Source organism: Amblyomma mixtum, chromosome 10 (genome assembly GCF_055824585.1).
Source record: "Amblyomma mixtum isolate Tamu chromosome 10, ASM5582458v1, whole genome shotgun sequence".
Taxonomy (NCBI): domain Eukaryota; kingdom Metazoa; phylum Arthropoda; class Arachnida; order Ixodida; family Ixodidae; genus Amblyomma; species Amblyomma mixtum.
The window spans coordinates 171,772,326-171,789,202 of NC_143021.1; the positions used below are offsets into that span (position 1 = coordinate 171,772,326).

The 16,877-nt window shown below is 48.9% G+C and overlaps 1 protein-coding gene across 7 annotated transcripts in view; it reads left to right on the plus strand.

The window, feature by feature from the left end:
- pyd (zonula occludens-like protein polychaetoid) overlaps positions 1-16,877 on the plus strand; it is a 357,804-nt gene that overhangs the window by 301,730 nt on the left and 39,197 nt on the right. For 6 of the 7 annotated variants that reach the window (XM_089563939.1, XM_089563941.1, XM_089563944.1 and 3 more), the window contains exons 16-18: positions 3,416-3,496; positions 7,638-7,763; positions 15,712-15,806. In XM_089563939.1, coding sequence (XP_089420065.1) covers positions 3,416-3,496; positions 7,638-7,763; positions 15,712-15,806 — 302 coding nt within the window. The remainder of the gene's footprint in view (positions 1-3,415; positions 3,497-7,637; positions 7,764-15,711; positions 15,807-16,877) is intronic. The other variant, XM_089563940.1, reaches the window with a different exon arrangement.

The following is a 16,877-nucleotide window of genomic DNA, read 5'->3' on the forward strand; positions in this document are numbered from 1 at the left end:
GGCACCTTCACAAAGGGCTTCCAGTCCGCACTGAATGGGAGCTCCAAAAATTACACAGAACAAGTGTGCATGTCAGAGTTACACACCCTGGAGCAGCACCTGGGAAAAGTTTGTTAGCCTAGTTTGCGGCAACTTGTGGCCTCAGCATGGACACTGTGTGCGTGACCTCTACCACAGGAGTCATGCCCCGCTGTTGTGGTGCTCTCATTGTCGTCACTGCAGCTGTCTCTGCTCTTAGCAGCAGCTGTGCAAGCAGCAGGCAGGAGAGCACAACCTCCATTCTCTCCGAGTGGGGGCTCTCCAGGGCTGTCTGCGTGAAAAAGGGAGCTGTGGATGAGACTTGTGAAGATTGTGGTGCACAGCATGAGGGAGCAGTGTGCAAGATTCTCGTGGGTGATGATTCCCAAGACAGCATCCTCAGCCTACCATGGTGGCTTACCAGGCGTGCAAGCCTACCGGTTTTTGTGGCAGAGAAGGAAGGAAAGACAGTTTTCATGTGTCTCTAATGGGGGGGGGGGGGGGGGGTTCAGATCAGCCAGGAGAGACCTGCAAAGAATGCTGTTGTGAAAGTTCCACTGGTTTCTGGCGTAGAACAGCAAGTTCTTTCGGGTGTCACTGTTACGCCATTTGGTGCACCTATGAACCATTTATGAATTCAATAGAAGGAACGCCGACCAAAGGGTTGTTGTTTAAAATGAAGACGAAGACGTTTCAGCATCCATACGGAAGCCTTGATCACTGGGCGGAAAGCCCAAAGCACAGCGCTTAAGTGCGCTGCAGTAATCGCCCCAGGCATCTTGCGTACGTAGGCGGGAGATTGCCTGCGTTGTGGTTAAGGGTTTTTCCTGTTGTTTGGATTATTAGGGATTCCAGATATCGACGTGACAGCCAATTCTTGTCTCTTGCGATGAGCGATGCTTCTTCCCAGGCTATTCTGTGCGTCGTGGCTTCCACGTGTTCCGCCAGTGCATTAGAAGCAATCCTCTTGTTCCTGACGTCGTCCTTGTGGTCCCTCAATCGTCTCTCGAAATCCCCGCTCTCGCCGATACAGCAGTACTCGCAATCTGCGCGGGGAATGTTGTAGATGACGCCAGGAAACTTCTCTTTCTTTATCTTGTCTTTGACAGACACCAGCTCGTGCCTCAGCTTGCACGCCGGAACGTGGGCGACGTGCACGCCGCAAGTGCGTAAAACGCGAGCCAGAGACTCGCTCACGCCCGGTACATATGGGATAGCGGCTTGGGCTCGGCACGGGGGACCAAGTGGTTCTGACGGGTGTGATGACCGTTGAAGAACGGAATCTACGAAGTGCTTCGGGTAGCCGCATTCACTCAGTTCTCGGCGCACTTGGCGTAGGTCAGCAGCCCCATCTTCTGGTCTTGGGCAGATGTTTTTGGCACATCGGACGAGGGAAGCCACGACGGAGCGTTTGTGGCAAACCGGGTGCACGGAATTAAAATGAAGGTACCGGCCTGTGTGGGTGTCCTTTCTATAAACTTTGAAACAAAGGCGGTGGTTACGGCGTTCGACCAATACGTCCAGAAAAGGAAGACGGCAAGCAGCCTCCTCCTCAACCGTGAATTGAATGGAGTCTTCCATGCTATTGATGTGATCTGTGAAGGCACCGAACGCATCCTTTTTGATAATGCAGAAACAGTCATCTACGTAACGTACAAAAACTATTGGGTGCGGGTCGAAGGTGGCCAGTGCACGGGCTTCTATTGCTTCCATGGTAAGGTTTGCGGTTGTCACCGATATAGATGCGCCCATAGCGGTGCCATGAACTTGTTTGTAGACTGCATCCCGGAAAACAAAGTAAATGTTCTCAACGCAGAACTGCAACAGCTTCAGGAGGTCCGATGCTTCGATAGGGGTTCTTTCACACAATCCGTCGTCACTCTGCAGCGCTGAACGGCACACATCCACAGCCAGATCCACGGGTACGCTAGCAAACAGCGACTTTACATCAAAGGACACCATGACCTCGTCGTCCTCCACCGTGACGTCACATACTTTTTCAGTGAAATCAAAAGAGTCACGTATGAAAGTCGAGCTCTTTCCAACGAGTGGCGCCAAAACCTTGTGCAAGTAGCCCGACAAGCGATATAAGGGCGACCGTGTAAAGTCAACCATCGGTCGCATCGGCACATTAGGCTTGTGATCTTCGGGAGACCATACAAGGCGGGAGCGGATCCATTGTGGCAGAGAAGCTTGAAATAAAGTGACTTGTGGTCCGGTGGAACAAAACGGAAGACGTCAGTCAAAAGAATCTGCAAGTTCCTTTCTGGGGTCCCGTTTCAGCGGCAAGTACGTCCTGTCGTCCTGCAGAAGGTCGTTCGTTTTCTCGAGGTAGCCGCTGCTGTCCAAGATGAGGGTAGCGTTGCCTTTGTCAGCGGGAAGTATGGTTATGTCCGAGTTCTTACGCAGGCTCTTGGTAGCATCACGCTCCCCAGAAAGGAGCGGGGTCGGAGGGTGTCGCGGGAGCTTGGCAAGGATGCTGACTGCACGAGTTCGGGCCGCATCTCGGCGGTGGTTTTCTACTTGACCTATAGCGCGTTCGACAGCACAGACAATTTTTCTTGCGTCCGGCGCAGCTCTCGCGTTAAAGTTCAACCCGAGCTCAAGTACGGCGAGTTCTGCTTGAGTAGGCCTTCTTCATTGAATTCATGAATCTTCTTCCCGACCAGACGAGTTTTTGTCGAACGTTACATTTCATTCTATGAACCATTTAATGGGTCTTGAGCAGCGAGAATCCTTTGTGCCTTTGTGCTTAGACTGCTTTACTTCTCCATGTGGAATATGAGTGGTTCTTTCACGTTGGGTTGGGAAGGTGGACTGGCCACTCTGGTTTTATTCGCAGTGAGGGTCGAGAGAAGAAACTATTCGCAACTCGAGCTTGAAGCATTCACATTGGTGACAGAATGATGGACGATTCTGCTTGTTTGTTTGGGCATGAATCTTTGGTGAAGACGCTTCCAGGAACTGTTGATGGATGGTGCACCAGCTGGGGAATCAGCTTCATCCAGTGACACCCGCAGGCAGCTGACCTGTAACCCATGTGAAGAAACTGATCCACCCTAAGGTGCTACATCATAGCTGGTGCCAACTTACACCGCTGCACATGTGTGCATACATCTGGAAGAAAGGAATCCAATTTCTGCATTCTTTGTACCCATCGCAGTGGGCACCACACAGTGTTTTGCATTCATTCTATGACGGACTAATTGCCACAGTCTGAATGTGCACTGTTTGCATCACAGGATCAGGTACCGTTCCATGGTGAAGTGAGCAGCAGAAAAAAGTGGACTGCACCATGCTGCGAGGTGTATGTGTGTGACACAGGGGGCGCCACATGCAGTGCCCTGGACAGCGCAGTGGCTCTGTTTAATGAGAATCCTGTCTGCATTCCTCGCAGTGGAGGCACGGCCGCTGTACGGGCGCCCCGAACCGGATGTCTACGAGGACCCCAGACCAAATGAAGGCCGGCGGCCACTGGGTGAGCTCATCTTTGTGTCAGCATCACAAAGCAGAAGATGCTGGCAAAAAGCTAGATGAACAACGTTGCACGCACAGGGACTACATGCGTTCGCATAGCGGGTTATCCAGTTGATGGGCCGCCCTCTGAAACTGTGAGTTTAAAGGGGTCCAAGGAATGAATGCTCAGTAAATTACTTGGCATTGGAAACCTCAGATGGACTGCTTGTTCGGTCGGACACGCCTCTAGTAGAATAGCAGCTGACTATTCAGCAGGCCCACACAGCAGCACATCATGCGGGAAAGTGGGTGCCCGCACAAGCGATCCGGGCATCACTTGTGGAAGCTGGCAGTTGATTTCATTTGGACGCTTGGAGAATGCTGCCTGCGGTCCAACTGGATTGTGGTTGGCCATTTTCCAGGTGCCATTTTGATTGAGAGGACATAGTAGTAGCGCTACAAAACAGGGACAATATGGTAGAACAAGACAACACAGGCGATAGACATCAACTGACTTTATTCCTGAAAATTACCACGCATCTACAGATGACTATCAGATGCCAAAAAAACAATCAAATCGCATGCGTGATGGCACTTCCCTATACCGGGACTTCAGTCTTTTAGTAGAAAGACAAACATTCGGTTTGCTCACGCATGATTACCTTTTCGTGTGAATAAGAAAGGCTTTCAATACCTCCCGCTGCTTATGGTCTGCACTTACATACATCACGCGTGTCTGCTCGCAGAGGGGCACAGGTTTCTTCATCACGTACACACGGTTTGCAGTGTGCCACCAAGTGTCCAGGGCCTGGTATAGCAGCTGCCAGATTCTTGTGCGCCATGAGGCGAACGTTGATGCAACGGCCGGTTTGGCCGATGTAGCATTTTCCGCAACGTAGCGGAATCCGATAGACCACATTGGTCCTGCAGGCCAAGAACGGCTTCCCATGCTTGATGGGGCAGGGCAGTTTTTCGTTGGAGTCATCATTCGCAGCTCTGCAAAGTTTCCCGAGTTTGTTGGGTGCTGATACAGAAGTAATTTTGTGCATTAACCCTTTAACCGCTAACTTTAACTTCTGAAAAACATACCAGAATCACCAGTTTCTTTTAAGTTGTCATAATTTTTTCATGCAGTTCTGATTCTGAAATATATATTACATCATTAATTTCTTTTTATAATCAGCACAAAAACTAGAGAACAAAAGCTGTTACTGAGCGTGGCTTTCTCTCAACGTGTGCCATGGTCACAACGGACTGAAAGTCCGAGTATTTATTTGATGCAAAAAAGCAAACACACAGAAAAGTGCACAGCTGTAGCAGCTTGAGAACTGCAGATGTAGCCGCTTCAAGATTCACACAATAGGAAGAATTTGAGGCCAAATCTTGCCAGTTCGAGCGGATGATGTTGCTTCCATGCTAATCTTCCCTTGAAAAGCAAGTGGCTGTCATCAGCAGACACATCCTGCTCTGGCTGACAAAGAAGGCGATTTTTCCGTCCTTCCGTCGGCTGTTTCCCACAAGAAAGCTCAAGATGACATAAGTGGAAATTTTCTTCTTTTAAGGAAATTCCAGCCAAATAAGGCAAAGAAGAAAGATGTGAAAGGTCTGGCTTGGACAAGCTGGCAACCAGTGTAAGGAAAAGCACCGGCTTGAGCTTGCAATGCTTCTTCTCAGCCAAAACCCACAAGAAGGAATGCCCTTTCCGGGTCATTGTAACCGAAAAGGGCACTTGGCAACCTGCCCTCGGGTCCTACCTTAAAAACTGTTTTTAACCACCAATGAACCCTTCCTTGTGTGCTGCCTAGCAGCTGTGTCTGAATTTCTTCAGGAGAAACCTTTAAAGAATGTCAACGCCTTGTTTGGTGACATCAAGGACATGTTCTTTTCCCTCCCTCAAGAAGCCGCGCACAGTGCCGTGGGTCGAGCAGTTGACTTGTACGGTGCCACCAGATTCCAAAACCACTGCACAATTGACGTTGCCAGCCTCCTCGATCTACTAGATATAGTACATCTGCGCTCGACGGTCGTGTCTCTCAATGGCAGCTACTTTATCCAGAAGGAGGGCGTCTGTGTAGGCTCGGGCCTCGCTCCGTTCCTCAGTGGATCTTCAGTGGTGCATGTGTCCCGATACGTTGATGACTTTCTGGTGCTTTCCAGGTCAAGAAGTGGCCACAGCGTTGCAAATCAAGCATCCTCACATTGTTCAGCCCAATCTGAAACCATTTCAGCTGACGAAGGAAGTTCAGGATCACGACGGCATTCGCTTTCTGGACCTGCACACAATGATGATGTGCGACGAAGGGGTGCGCTGGCGCTACGCACCCCGAGCACAACAAGGGCTTTCATCAGACTCATCCGCTCATTCAAATATAGTGAAACGAGGCGTCGTGACAGCAGCCCTAAAAATGCCATTTCCAGGTCATGTTCCCATCAGATGCCATCTAGCTTCGGAAGCCAGATCGTGAGGCTGACAAAGGCCAGCTATCCTGTGCGCTGTAGCGGATAGGATTCTCGCAGAATTCAGGACAAAAACAACGAGTTCCCTGGTTGCAGAAAACTGAAACTTCGCGGTGATAACGTATGTGCACAAGGTGTCACATAGCCTGAAAAGAATTGCCGGAAAAGCCGGGGTCAGAGTCCTCTTTTCTGCCCCTAACAAGCTGCAGCGCTTGTGTAAGACCGTCAACCATGAAGGACCGCCACGTGCTCAATGTGGGAAAAAAACCACAAATCACCGTATGTGCAGTGCCGCAAAAACGTTGTCTGTAAGATAGAGCTATCCTGTGGTCGTTGTTACTATATTGGTCAAACAGGGCGTTGCCTCTATGATCGCCTAAGTGAGCATAAACACTCCCTAAAACCACCCCCCAAAAAGCAGTTTGATTCTACATTGACTTTCCTGTAAATGCACTCCTTTTTTCAGCCGTTCTGCTATACTGTATAAACCTAAGGACCAGTATACGCGGGAAATCGCGGAAGCTCTTTTAATTCACTGGGGACTTCACAATTCATCATCATCATCATTTATTAACCCTTAAGGGTCCCGTTAGGGACATTACATAAGGGGGGGGGGAGGTGGTACAGGGGTGTTCAGCAGTCACACATAAATATAAATATAGATTGAATATAAATATAGAAGGAATATAGAAATACAGAAAAATATTGAAAATATAAAATATAGAATAGAAAAAAAAAGTAGAACAAGACGAAAAAAAGACAGAAGTAACAAATTCAAATAATCAGGTCATGACAGAGTGTAGCAGAAATATAAACAAAAACAAATTACAACTTTGGAAGTAGAACAGGCTGGTCAGTTTGCAGGGCTCGGAAGCTGGCATAGGGTGCAGGAAAAATTATTTGTCGTTGAGATGGTCGATTAGGAGCTGTCTGAATCTGGAAGGACTAGTCTCAATGACAATGTGTTCGGGGAGGTTATTCCAGCTTTCTATCGCACTGGGAAGGAAAGATTTATTGAAATAATTGGTGGAGCCGTGCAAACGCTGTATGCTTAAGGAGTTAAATAAACGACGAGATGATCGTACCGGAGCTCGTAGAAGGTTTTCTCTCAGCAACCTTTCCGTCACCCTAACACAAAAAGAAATTGACTATCTTAACAGTTCAGTTCGCTAAGTGTAGGGTGTGATTGTGTGCTTTTGTTTGTAAATTGGTTTCTGAGGAAAGGAAATGGCGCAGTATCTGCCTGACATATATTGGTGGACACCTGAACTGCACTGTAAGGGAAGGGAGGAAAGTGGGAGTGAAAGAAGAAAGAGGTGCCGTAGTGGAGGTCCCCGGAATAATTTCAACCACCTGGAGATCTTTAACGTGCACTGACATCGCACAGCACACGGGTGCCTCTTGCGTTTCGCCTCCATTGAAACGCGGCCGCCGCAGTCGGGTTCGAAACCTGGTACTCCGGCTTGGTAGATGAGCGCCTTACCACTGATTTTGTTGTGTTTTTTTTTTTTTTTTTTTGGCCAGTCATCACTGATGCTGTTCTATCTATGCTCCTTTCCGCCTATTTATTGCGTGCGAGCCTTTTAGTCGCAGGTCAGCGCCGTGTTTGTCTCTTTAATCTTAGTCGTGCGCTGTGCCCAGACCTTACGGGAATAGAGGTGGCCAGCCCTGTCAGGGAGGGGGCCTAACTGTCTGTCTGTGTGCAGGCGTGTACTCCCCTCCGAGTGGCAGCAAGCTGGCCCGGGTGCTGCCCGAGCCCCCACAGGTGGACCGCGGCAGCAAACCACCACGCTTCTCACGCTCAGCCCAGGAACGCCTCTTCGGCTCACCCGGTCAGTACAGCCTCATCTTGGTCAAATGTTTTAGGGGAATCCCCCAAGGTGGAGTAGATTTCTGATAAGGGAGTAATTACTCATTGACTTCCACACGAGCGCAGCCATACGGCCACAAAGGAAAGCTGTGCAGCTTTCTCAGAAACTTCGTAGTTAAAGAAAAATTCGTCCTGGTCCGGGGTTCGAACCCGGGACCACCGCTACACCGGAGCAGTTGCTCTACCAATTGAGCTAACTGGGACGGCAAGCTGATGGTAGGGCGAGAGTGCAATGAGTAATTGCTCCCTTATTACAGCCTCATCTGTTGTCATTTCAGGTGACGAAAATCTGGCCGTATTTATTGCCAAGAGTTTCACCGCATTCATGACATCAAAAAGGACTCCTTGATCAATGTGTTTACGTGGACGGATCATAGCCGAAAAAAATTTACCCACATGTATGCTTGCGGAATTGGCTGGTGGCGGATCAAAGCTCCATTTTTGTTGAAATCAGCAGTACCTTTGCTGTTAGAATGTGGTAATCTAGTTTGACCTCAATGTCCCGTGAAGGCTTTCTTGTCAGAACAAATACAGTAGCCGAACAATTTTTCCCACTCCAATAATTTGAACTTGCACAAGTTTTGCACTTTGCTAAGTATCGTCAAACAACGCTTAGGAACAAACGAATGATATTTACAACTCTGGAGTCCAAAAGTTTGTTAGTTTGTTTTTTTCCACCTTCACAGCTAACCGTTCCTTGGCTGCTGTATAAAGCACCAGCTTTCATTCCAACGGAGGCAGTCGGGCACTGCTTGGATGGACATGGCTGTTTGTTCCTCATTGTTGCTGCTCGCAGCTTGGCAAATTTGATGGCATTAAAATCAAATGTTATTGAGCCTCTTTTGGCGCTATACAGTAAAAAATGGCAAATGATAGCAATCGCGATCAGTGGCAACAATTTTTATACAATTTAGGGACATTAGCGCACACAAAGGGCGTAACAAACTGTTGTGTAGTATTTCAATAACACAAGAGAACATTTCCATGCAATATTAGTGACTTCAAGTACCGACAGTGGAGTGCATATTGCAACCGCGCAAAACGACGCAGGACGAAGAGAGCAAAGCACAGGACAAGACGCGGAACTTCAACTAAGGTTGTCCTGTGCTTCCCTCTCTTCGTCCCTCGTCGTCGTGCGCAGTTGCAATATGCACTCCATTGTCAACCACCAGCCAGCCCGCCTTCACTTGTTTCAAGTAGGGCATTTTTTGGTGTATAACATGCACCTTTGTATAAGACGCATCCCCTATACAGTAGACGACTGAAAATTCGGACGCCCGATTATTCAGACTTTTTCGCGGCACTGCGACATGGCTCATAGAGCCAATGTGTAAGAGTGCTTTAAATTTCAGACGCACCGCAACTGACCACTCGATTTTTTGGACCTCGTTCACACTCGCCGCCAGTACCCACAGTGGAACCTCATTAACTCAAACCGCAGGAGAGATCGAAAACTTGGATCAGACAAAGCGAAATTCAAGCTTACAGGGAGCCTCTTAACTTGCGACGCTGAAATTCTGCGTGAGTCGACACATTGCGCTCACGTGTTTTCGAATTCATACTGTTCTTGAATGTCTTCCGCCGCACGAACTTGAACCGTAGTCTGAGTTCACGGAACTCATCTGTGCCGAGTCTTTCGTTCCGAACACGGAACGTGAATATGATCGTGGAAGCTACGTGCACGCCGTGGCCTCAGTTGATCCGTGTAAACATCGGATGCTCATGGAGTTGAATAAACGGGATGACGTGCGCACAGGAGGGACTAGAAGGGACTCGCGCAGGTTAGGAAAGTTGTGATATAATTGTGCAATAAACGCCATTTCATCACGCCATTTGGGAGGTTCTCCTTCAGCAGGCTTCCATTTGGCATCGCATCCACTCCCAGGCACTTCCAGAAGCAGAAGTGGAAAATTCTGGAAGGTGTCAGCAGAGTTGTGTGCCATATGGACGACATCCTTGTCTGGGGCTCAGACGAAGCAGAGCAGAGCGAGACATTTCGCATTTACCGACTAACCGAGGCAGGAGTGCCTATTTCAACTCGGCCAGCTCACAAGCTTGACCAGCATGGAATGAAACCCGACGAACAAAAGACTGAAGCCATCTTCCAGTCCCACTAATAGAAGGGAGTTGCAAACATATCTTTCCCGCTTTGTACCCAACCTTGCAGACCTGCTGCAGCCGCTGTCACAAAAAGGCAGGAATTTGTTTGGGACATTCCTCGGCAGCAGCCGTTGGAAGCAGCTACTCTCATCCCGCCCAGTGCGGGGGGTGTCCCGAGGCAGTGGTGGTCCCTCCCTTGGGCAGTGACTCGACAGACCAGGGGCACTGTGCGCAAGTAGGGAAAGAGGCCTTGGCACGGGAAATTCAGGGACTACCTGGTCGGCAAGCAGTTCGCAATCGAAACAAGTCGTTGGTAGCTACGTTTGTATCAAAAAGTCTTGCCCTTACACCGCGGCTACAAAACCTTCTGTTGCTCCCTGGGAAAGAACTGATTGCGGCCGGCATGCTTTCCAGAGCACCTCTGCAGGAGACATAAGAGCCAGAAAGCGACATCGAGGCTTTTTTCCGCTGTGTGAGGACAACCCTTCCCATCAAGCAGCACTGCCTTGAGTGGCTGATGGAATGCCAAAAATCAGATCACGTGAGATCTGCCAGGGCGGGTAAAAAAGCACCGAAATGATGTCACAAAAAACTGGACGGCGTCAAGTGCTGTGGCAGAACACGCGCAAAAAGAGGGGCATGAGGCCGCTTGGGATGACGTGGAAATCGTTGCTACAGAAAGAGACCTATCAGCACGGCTGCACTTGGAATCCCTGATAATACAGCCGATGCCGAACACTATCAACAGAACCAAGGGAAATCTTCACCCGGCTTACGCAAAATGGTTACGCAACGCATTACGTTGACTGGTCAAAGCTACATGAGCTGCATCTTAATCGGCTGGTTATTCATTGTGAACAAGGAACCCGTAGTGGTTCCGAAACGTCAACTGACCCCCCTTTTGGACATGGCCAGTGACCCAAGTTTACATTCTCCTGTGCGATCCTTCTACGAGCATCGTCAACAGCTCACCGCAGAGGACGATCCACGCAGCCCATGTGGGTGTCACATGCAGGGAAGAAATTTTGCGCCTTTTGCATGAAGGTCACTTTGGCATCATGAAGACCCCATGCTGAGGACTCCGTGTGGCGGCCTGCAGTGGCCAAAGACATCACAACCACCGTAAAAAGATAGTCCAGAATGTGCCAGGATGTCCAGCAACCAAGAAATGCCTCTTGAAAGCACTGTGTTTCCATCAAGACCGTGGGAGAGAGTTGTAATGGACGTGTTTTTCTTCTCCAGTAGCCACTGGTGGTTAATTTTGACTGATTATTACTCGATATCTGGAACTGACTCGTCTAGAGAAGCTATCATCTGGTACAGGGATCAATCACTTCAAATCACTTTTTGCCCGACACGGCATTCCAGAGGTGGTGGTCCGATAGTGGTCTGCAGTTCCTGACTTGACTCAGTTTGCTTAAGAATACGAGTTCAAACATCAAGCCCACACTGCCCTCAGAGCAACGGACGCCAGTGAAAATCACCAAAACTTGAGTGACCCCTCTGGCCCTACAGGTCAACTCCAGAAGAGATGAGGCTTGGGCATGTTGGTAAAACATACTTAAGGGAAAAAAATAGCGCACACAAGAAGACGGGACAAGCGAGGAGACACAGACAAGCGCTAACTTTCAACAGACGGTTTATTGCAAAATCGGGAGCACATATACACATGTCCAGAAAGGCAACAAAGAACAGGAACGAAGATAACATCAACAAGACACACACCCCCTCGGCACCCATCTCCTTATCGTGCCAGATATGCAAGCTCTTTTTTTGACAAATTAACGGAAGGTTCACTGACACAATCCGGTCCAGAACGCGCGATGTTCGACGTTTCAACAATCTCCCTGGTAAGTTGGTCACGGTGATGGTACAAGATTACAGTATCTTCAAAAATTGGGCGGCAAGGAGGGTCACAGTCACATGTCTTGCAATGCAAAGCCAGATGCCCGTCGACACCACCTCTGACTTTTTTCGCATGCTCTTTTAGGTGTACGTTGAGGCATCTGCCCGTTTGCCCGATGTAGTATCGACCGCATGACAAGGGGATCTTGTAGACTACCCCCAGCCGACAATGGACGTAGGTCTGCCTATGTCTGATAGTACAGTCGGGTCTACGTTTTTTGACCGGGCAACTCATTCTGCACAATCTCCCCAGCCTCTCAGGAGCCGTGAACACGACCTTAACATGAGACCCACCTTCTTGAGGTTGTGTGATACCTTATGCATGTAAGGTATCACCGCCAACTTTTCTTTGTCTCTTCTATCCTTTTTCTTTTCGAAAAGACCATGCCTGTTGGATATACAAGCCCAGAGCTAACAAGCCCCCTTTGCCATTCAGTTCAGCGCATTCTAAACTTGTAAAAAGAAATATCGTTTTTTCGTTCCTGTCCAATGCTCTTGAAAAGTCATGCCGGCATTCGTTCGAGGAGGGTTTAAACATGCAAGTTAGACGTTTGCAGGGCGCGGGCTATCCGACTCACGTGATAGCTTCGGTTGCTGAAAGCTTGCATCTCAAAAGGAAGGAAGCTTCTCGCCTGAGTCATGAACTAAGAGCAGAGGACAGGAAAAAGAAAAAGGATAGAAGAGACAAAGAAAAGTTGGTGGTGATACCTTACATGCATAAGGTATCACACAACCTCAAGAAGGTGGGTCAGCGGTCTCATGTTAAGGTCGTGTTCACGGCTCCTGAGAGGCTGGGGAGATTGTGCAGAATGAGTTGCCCGGCCAAAAAGCGTAGACCCGACTGTACTATCAGACATAGGCAGACCTACGTCCATTGTTGGCTGGGGGTAGTCTACAAGATCCCCTTGTCATGCGGTAGATTTTACATCGGGCAAACGAGCAGATGCCTCAACGTACGCCTAAAAGAGCATGCGAAAAAAGTCAGAGGTGGTGTCGACGGGCATCTGGCTTTGCATTGCAAGACATGTGACTGTGACCCTCCCTGCCGTCCAATTTTTGAAGATACTGGAATCTTGTACCATCACCGCGACCAACTTACCAGGGAGATTGTTGAAGCGTCGAACATTGCACGTTCTGGACCGGATTGTGTCAGTGAACCTTCCGTTAATTTGTCAAAAAAAGAGCTTGCATATCTGGCACGATAAGCAGATGGCTGCCGAGGAGGTGTGTGTCTTGTTGATGTCATCTTCGTTCCTGTTCTTTGTTGCCTTTCTGGACATGTGTATATATGCTCCCGATTTTGCAATAAACCGTCTGTTGAAAGTTAGCGCTCGTGTGTGTCTCCTCGCTTGTCCCGTCTTCTTGTGTGCACTATTTTTTTCCCTTAAGTAGGTGAACTCCACTGAAAAATGGCCCCTCTGATGGTTGAGGACAAAGATTCCTGCCGTTTGCCACTAAACTTTGGAATAACCCAGCACTGCAAACAGCAGACTATGACGGACGACCTGGCGTACGGCCCTTCTGGAGGGAGGTGGGTTGAAGCGAAAAAGGTGGTGCTTTGGGGGACCCTTATGCCCTTTGACATACGCATGAAGCCCCGCTGCTGCATGCCTGTGGCACATCTCCACCCGATGGTCAGGGCTACACAGGTGCGGCCACTGGGAGTGGTGCATCATCGTCTGCTCCATATTTCCATGGCGTGGCATCATCCTTTGAGAGGCCCCTTGTCGGCCAGTTCTGTCATGCCAACGCTGCCCTCGCTCGGCTGTGGTGCAGTGCTCGGCCTGCATGCTACCCCAAACACCTTCTGTGGGCCGGAGACTGAGCATGCTCGGAGTGCAAAGGGAGCAAGGTGGGCTCCACAGACATGTCCGGTTGGAAAATGTGCGCCCTTTTCTGGTGTGTCAGTGCCAGTGGTTCAAGGAACTTTGAAAAGGTTGCAAGGTGATGGCTTTCAGTAGCAGGAAAACATTTCTTGTCAGTCAAAAGAATGAAGTCGTCAACAAATGTAAGCGTTTTTTGAATCTGTATCTCGAAGACAGTGGTGGAGTATTTTGTGACCTGAAAAGAGAGACATGCCAGTGCCTGCATCCCGCATTGTTATTTTGTACCCAGGGGAATGACGAGTGGCAAATGAGATGTGGATGCTTGGACCTTGCATAAAATTCCGCAAGTGGGATGTCACACGGGTGAGACAATAACAAAGCGAAAGATTTGATCCTTCCACAATGCGGAATTTCGAAGGGTGCCTCCGTTTGCAACCACAGTGTGCGCCACCTGGCTTCCCCACTCGTCCCAGCTTCTTCTTGTTGGAAGCGTTCCGACGAGTGTTCTGCCCACACCAGAACTGCGCACTCACTGCAGGTGATGCCCCCTGCTTGGCTGCATTTCATTTACTGCAGATTGCATTCAGCCATTCTGTCCACTTAAGCAGTCCTGTGCACGTCATGCCATTGAGAAAAATTTTATTTTATTTTATTTACCGTATTTACTCGCATAATGGTCGCACTTTTTTTTTTCAAAAAATTGATGCAAATTTAGGGGTGCAATCATTACGCGGGGTAAATTTTTTTACAAAAAATTTTTGAGCACCGAAAACGCAAACAAGTTGCAGACAGATAACCCTTATCACACGGGCGCGCTACCTGCGGTTACGGGGCTAAACGCGGTTATCGCGAACCGATCTCGGCTTACGTCGTAAACCGAGAAGGTAGAGTGCGAAAAGCGCAAGAGCTGGCCCACTTCAAGAAAGTACTTTCTTCGCACTAAATCACGTTCCAAGAGCAACACATCAAAATAAGCAGTGTGCTGCGCGACAGCGCTTTTATGCGGCCTTCGATCTCGTCCAATAGCGATCCAACAGCGTACAACAGCAACGTCCCGCGGCGCTCAAGGTACGCATTTTACCACCGTTACGCCGAAAAATGTCCGGTCCCTGCCGCATCGTTGATGTACTTAGGTGACACGTTCGCAACGCTCAGAGCACTGGTGATTTCGAAGAGGTGGTGCTGCACAATGTCACTGAGGTTGGTTTCCCGCAGTGGCTGGTCAAAGGTGGCTCACTGCAGGGGTCGTCAGAAATCACATGCGAGGACACAAGAAGCCGTCTTCACCACGTCTGACTCGGTCGGCACGAGAGGGCAAGCTACAACAGCCAGCCATCAGGCGCAAACTTGGTCATTGCTGCTGCTGCTGCTGCTGTGGTGTCGTTGGAGATAACACTTGCCGCACCACCACTAGTCACTTGTGTAGTGAGGCAAAGGCTGCCATCTCAGCAGATGCAGCATAGTGCATAGCAGTTCGACAGTACATCCGTTTTATCAGTACATCCTACTTCCGTAGCCTTCACAGCGTTGCACATGATGTATGAAACGGAGTATATGTGCCACCGCACACACGTTTCCGACATGATTGTGCCAACTTAGGTTGTGAGAAATTGACACCCCCAGATACTTGAACGTACCAACATTGACCAAATCGTGGCCTGCAATATTGTGCTGAAAAGAGATTATATTTCATTTGTTAGTTGTCTGGGTAAATGTGGTCTTATGGAAGTTGATTTTCGTTTCCCATTTCATTCTGCAGGTGTTGGTTAATGTCAGTGTGGCCTTCTTAATCTGCCATTGATAAAAAGTACAACAAGAAAGACATCCCCTGTGCCCCTTGGCTTCTGTCATTTATGCCGGAAGGTGGCATTTCAGAAATTGCCACCTTGTGGGAAAAATGCAAACTACACAGGAGTGTCTAAATAACCCGCACAGTGGGGCACAGTAAATTCCCAGCGGCAGCACTGAAATTGCTCCCTCCGGTGATCGATGCACTGTGGGGTGGTAACGAAAGAGCTGTTGAGTTGTGTGGGGTGACAGAGAGTGAACAGTTGGGTGAGCACGGATCTTCCACTGCAGGGCGTGGGGAAGTGGTGCCTGGTGGCCCCGACTACATCAACACAGGCCACAACAAGGCAGCCTCCCTGGAGCGACCCAACGGCCGCACTCCACTGGTGAGGGAGAACGGGGGTGGGTTCAGGGGAATGGCCCGAGGTTGTTGCACGACGTTGGTGCATGGCGGAATGAATGGCAGGGACACCAACAAGAGAGGGGACGCCACACGCGCACAACTGTTCATTACATGGACAGGTGGCATATAGTACTATAAACACACAGCTCAGGCATGACACTCATGGCATTATCGCTCCGAACCCAACACGTGGACAAGAAGCAGCACCATCAGGAAGACCAGACAAGAAACCTTTAGTCCCTGCAGAGAAAACTACCAGATTCTGATAAAAGACATAAGAGGAGGAGGCCATCTCTTAGCAAAAGCAGTGTCCAACAATTGCAGCAAAAGCAGAGTCATACATGAGAATTTTTGCTACAATTGTAATTTGTTTCTTACTTTTATTTTTGGCATTTGATTTCTGAGTGCTTTTGCTTCTCATGCATGACTCTGCTTTTGCTACGATTGTTTGACACTGCTTGTGCTGAGAGATGGCCTCCTCCTCTTATGTCTTTTATCAGAATCTGTTAGCTTATCTGCAGGCGTTGAAGGTTTCTTGTCTGGTCTTCCTGACGTTGCTGCTTTTTTTTCACGTGTTGGGTTCGGAGTGATAATGCCATGAGTCTCACGCCTGAGCTGTGTGTTTATAGTATATGCCGCCTGTCCGTGCAATAAACAGTTGGCAGTGTGCGCATGTGGTGCCCCCCCTTTCTGGTTAGTGTCCTTGTTGCGCCCGTGTTCATTTCATTTTTCAAAATGCTGAATGTTTTGTGTGCTGCTTGGTGTAGAGAAGATTTGATTTGATCTCATTTCCATTTAAAGAAAATGGTGGAAACCGAGGCAAAAGCTGCATGAAGCAGCTTGAAAGGCCCCCAGTCCCAGCACAGTGGCAGCAGCAGAGGAAACACAGGCACAGTTTCTTGCAACACTGTTAGCAGGGGATAAAATGAGCCAGCCTATTAAGTTAGACAACCTGAATAAATTCAACAACAACAATTGACCGGACACACATTGGAAGATATGATTTTGTGGGGGTTCCACAAACATGTGTATCAAACTACGCAGGCATACACAA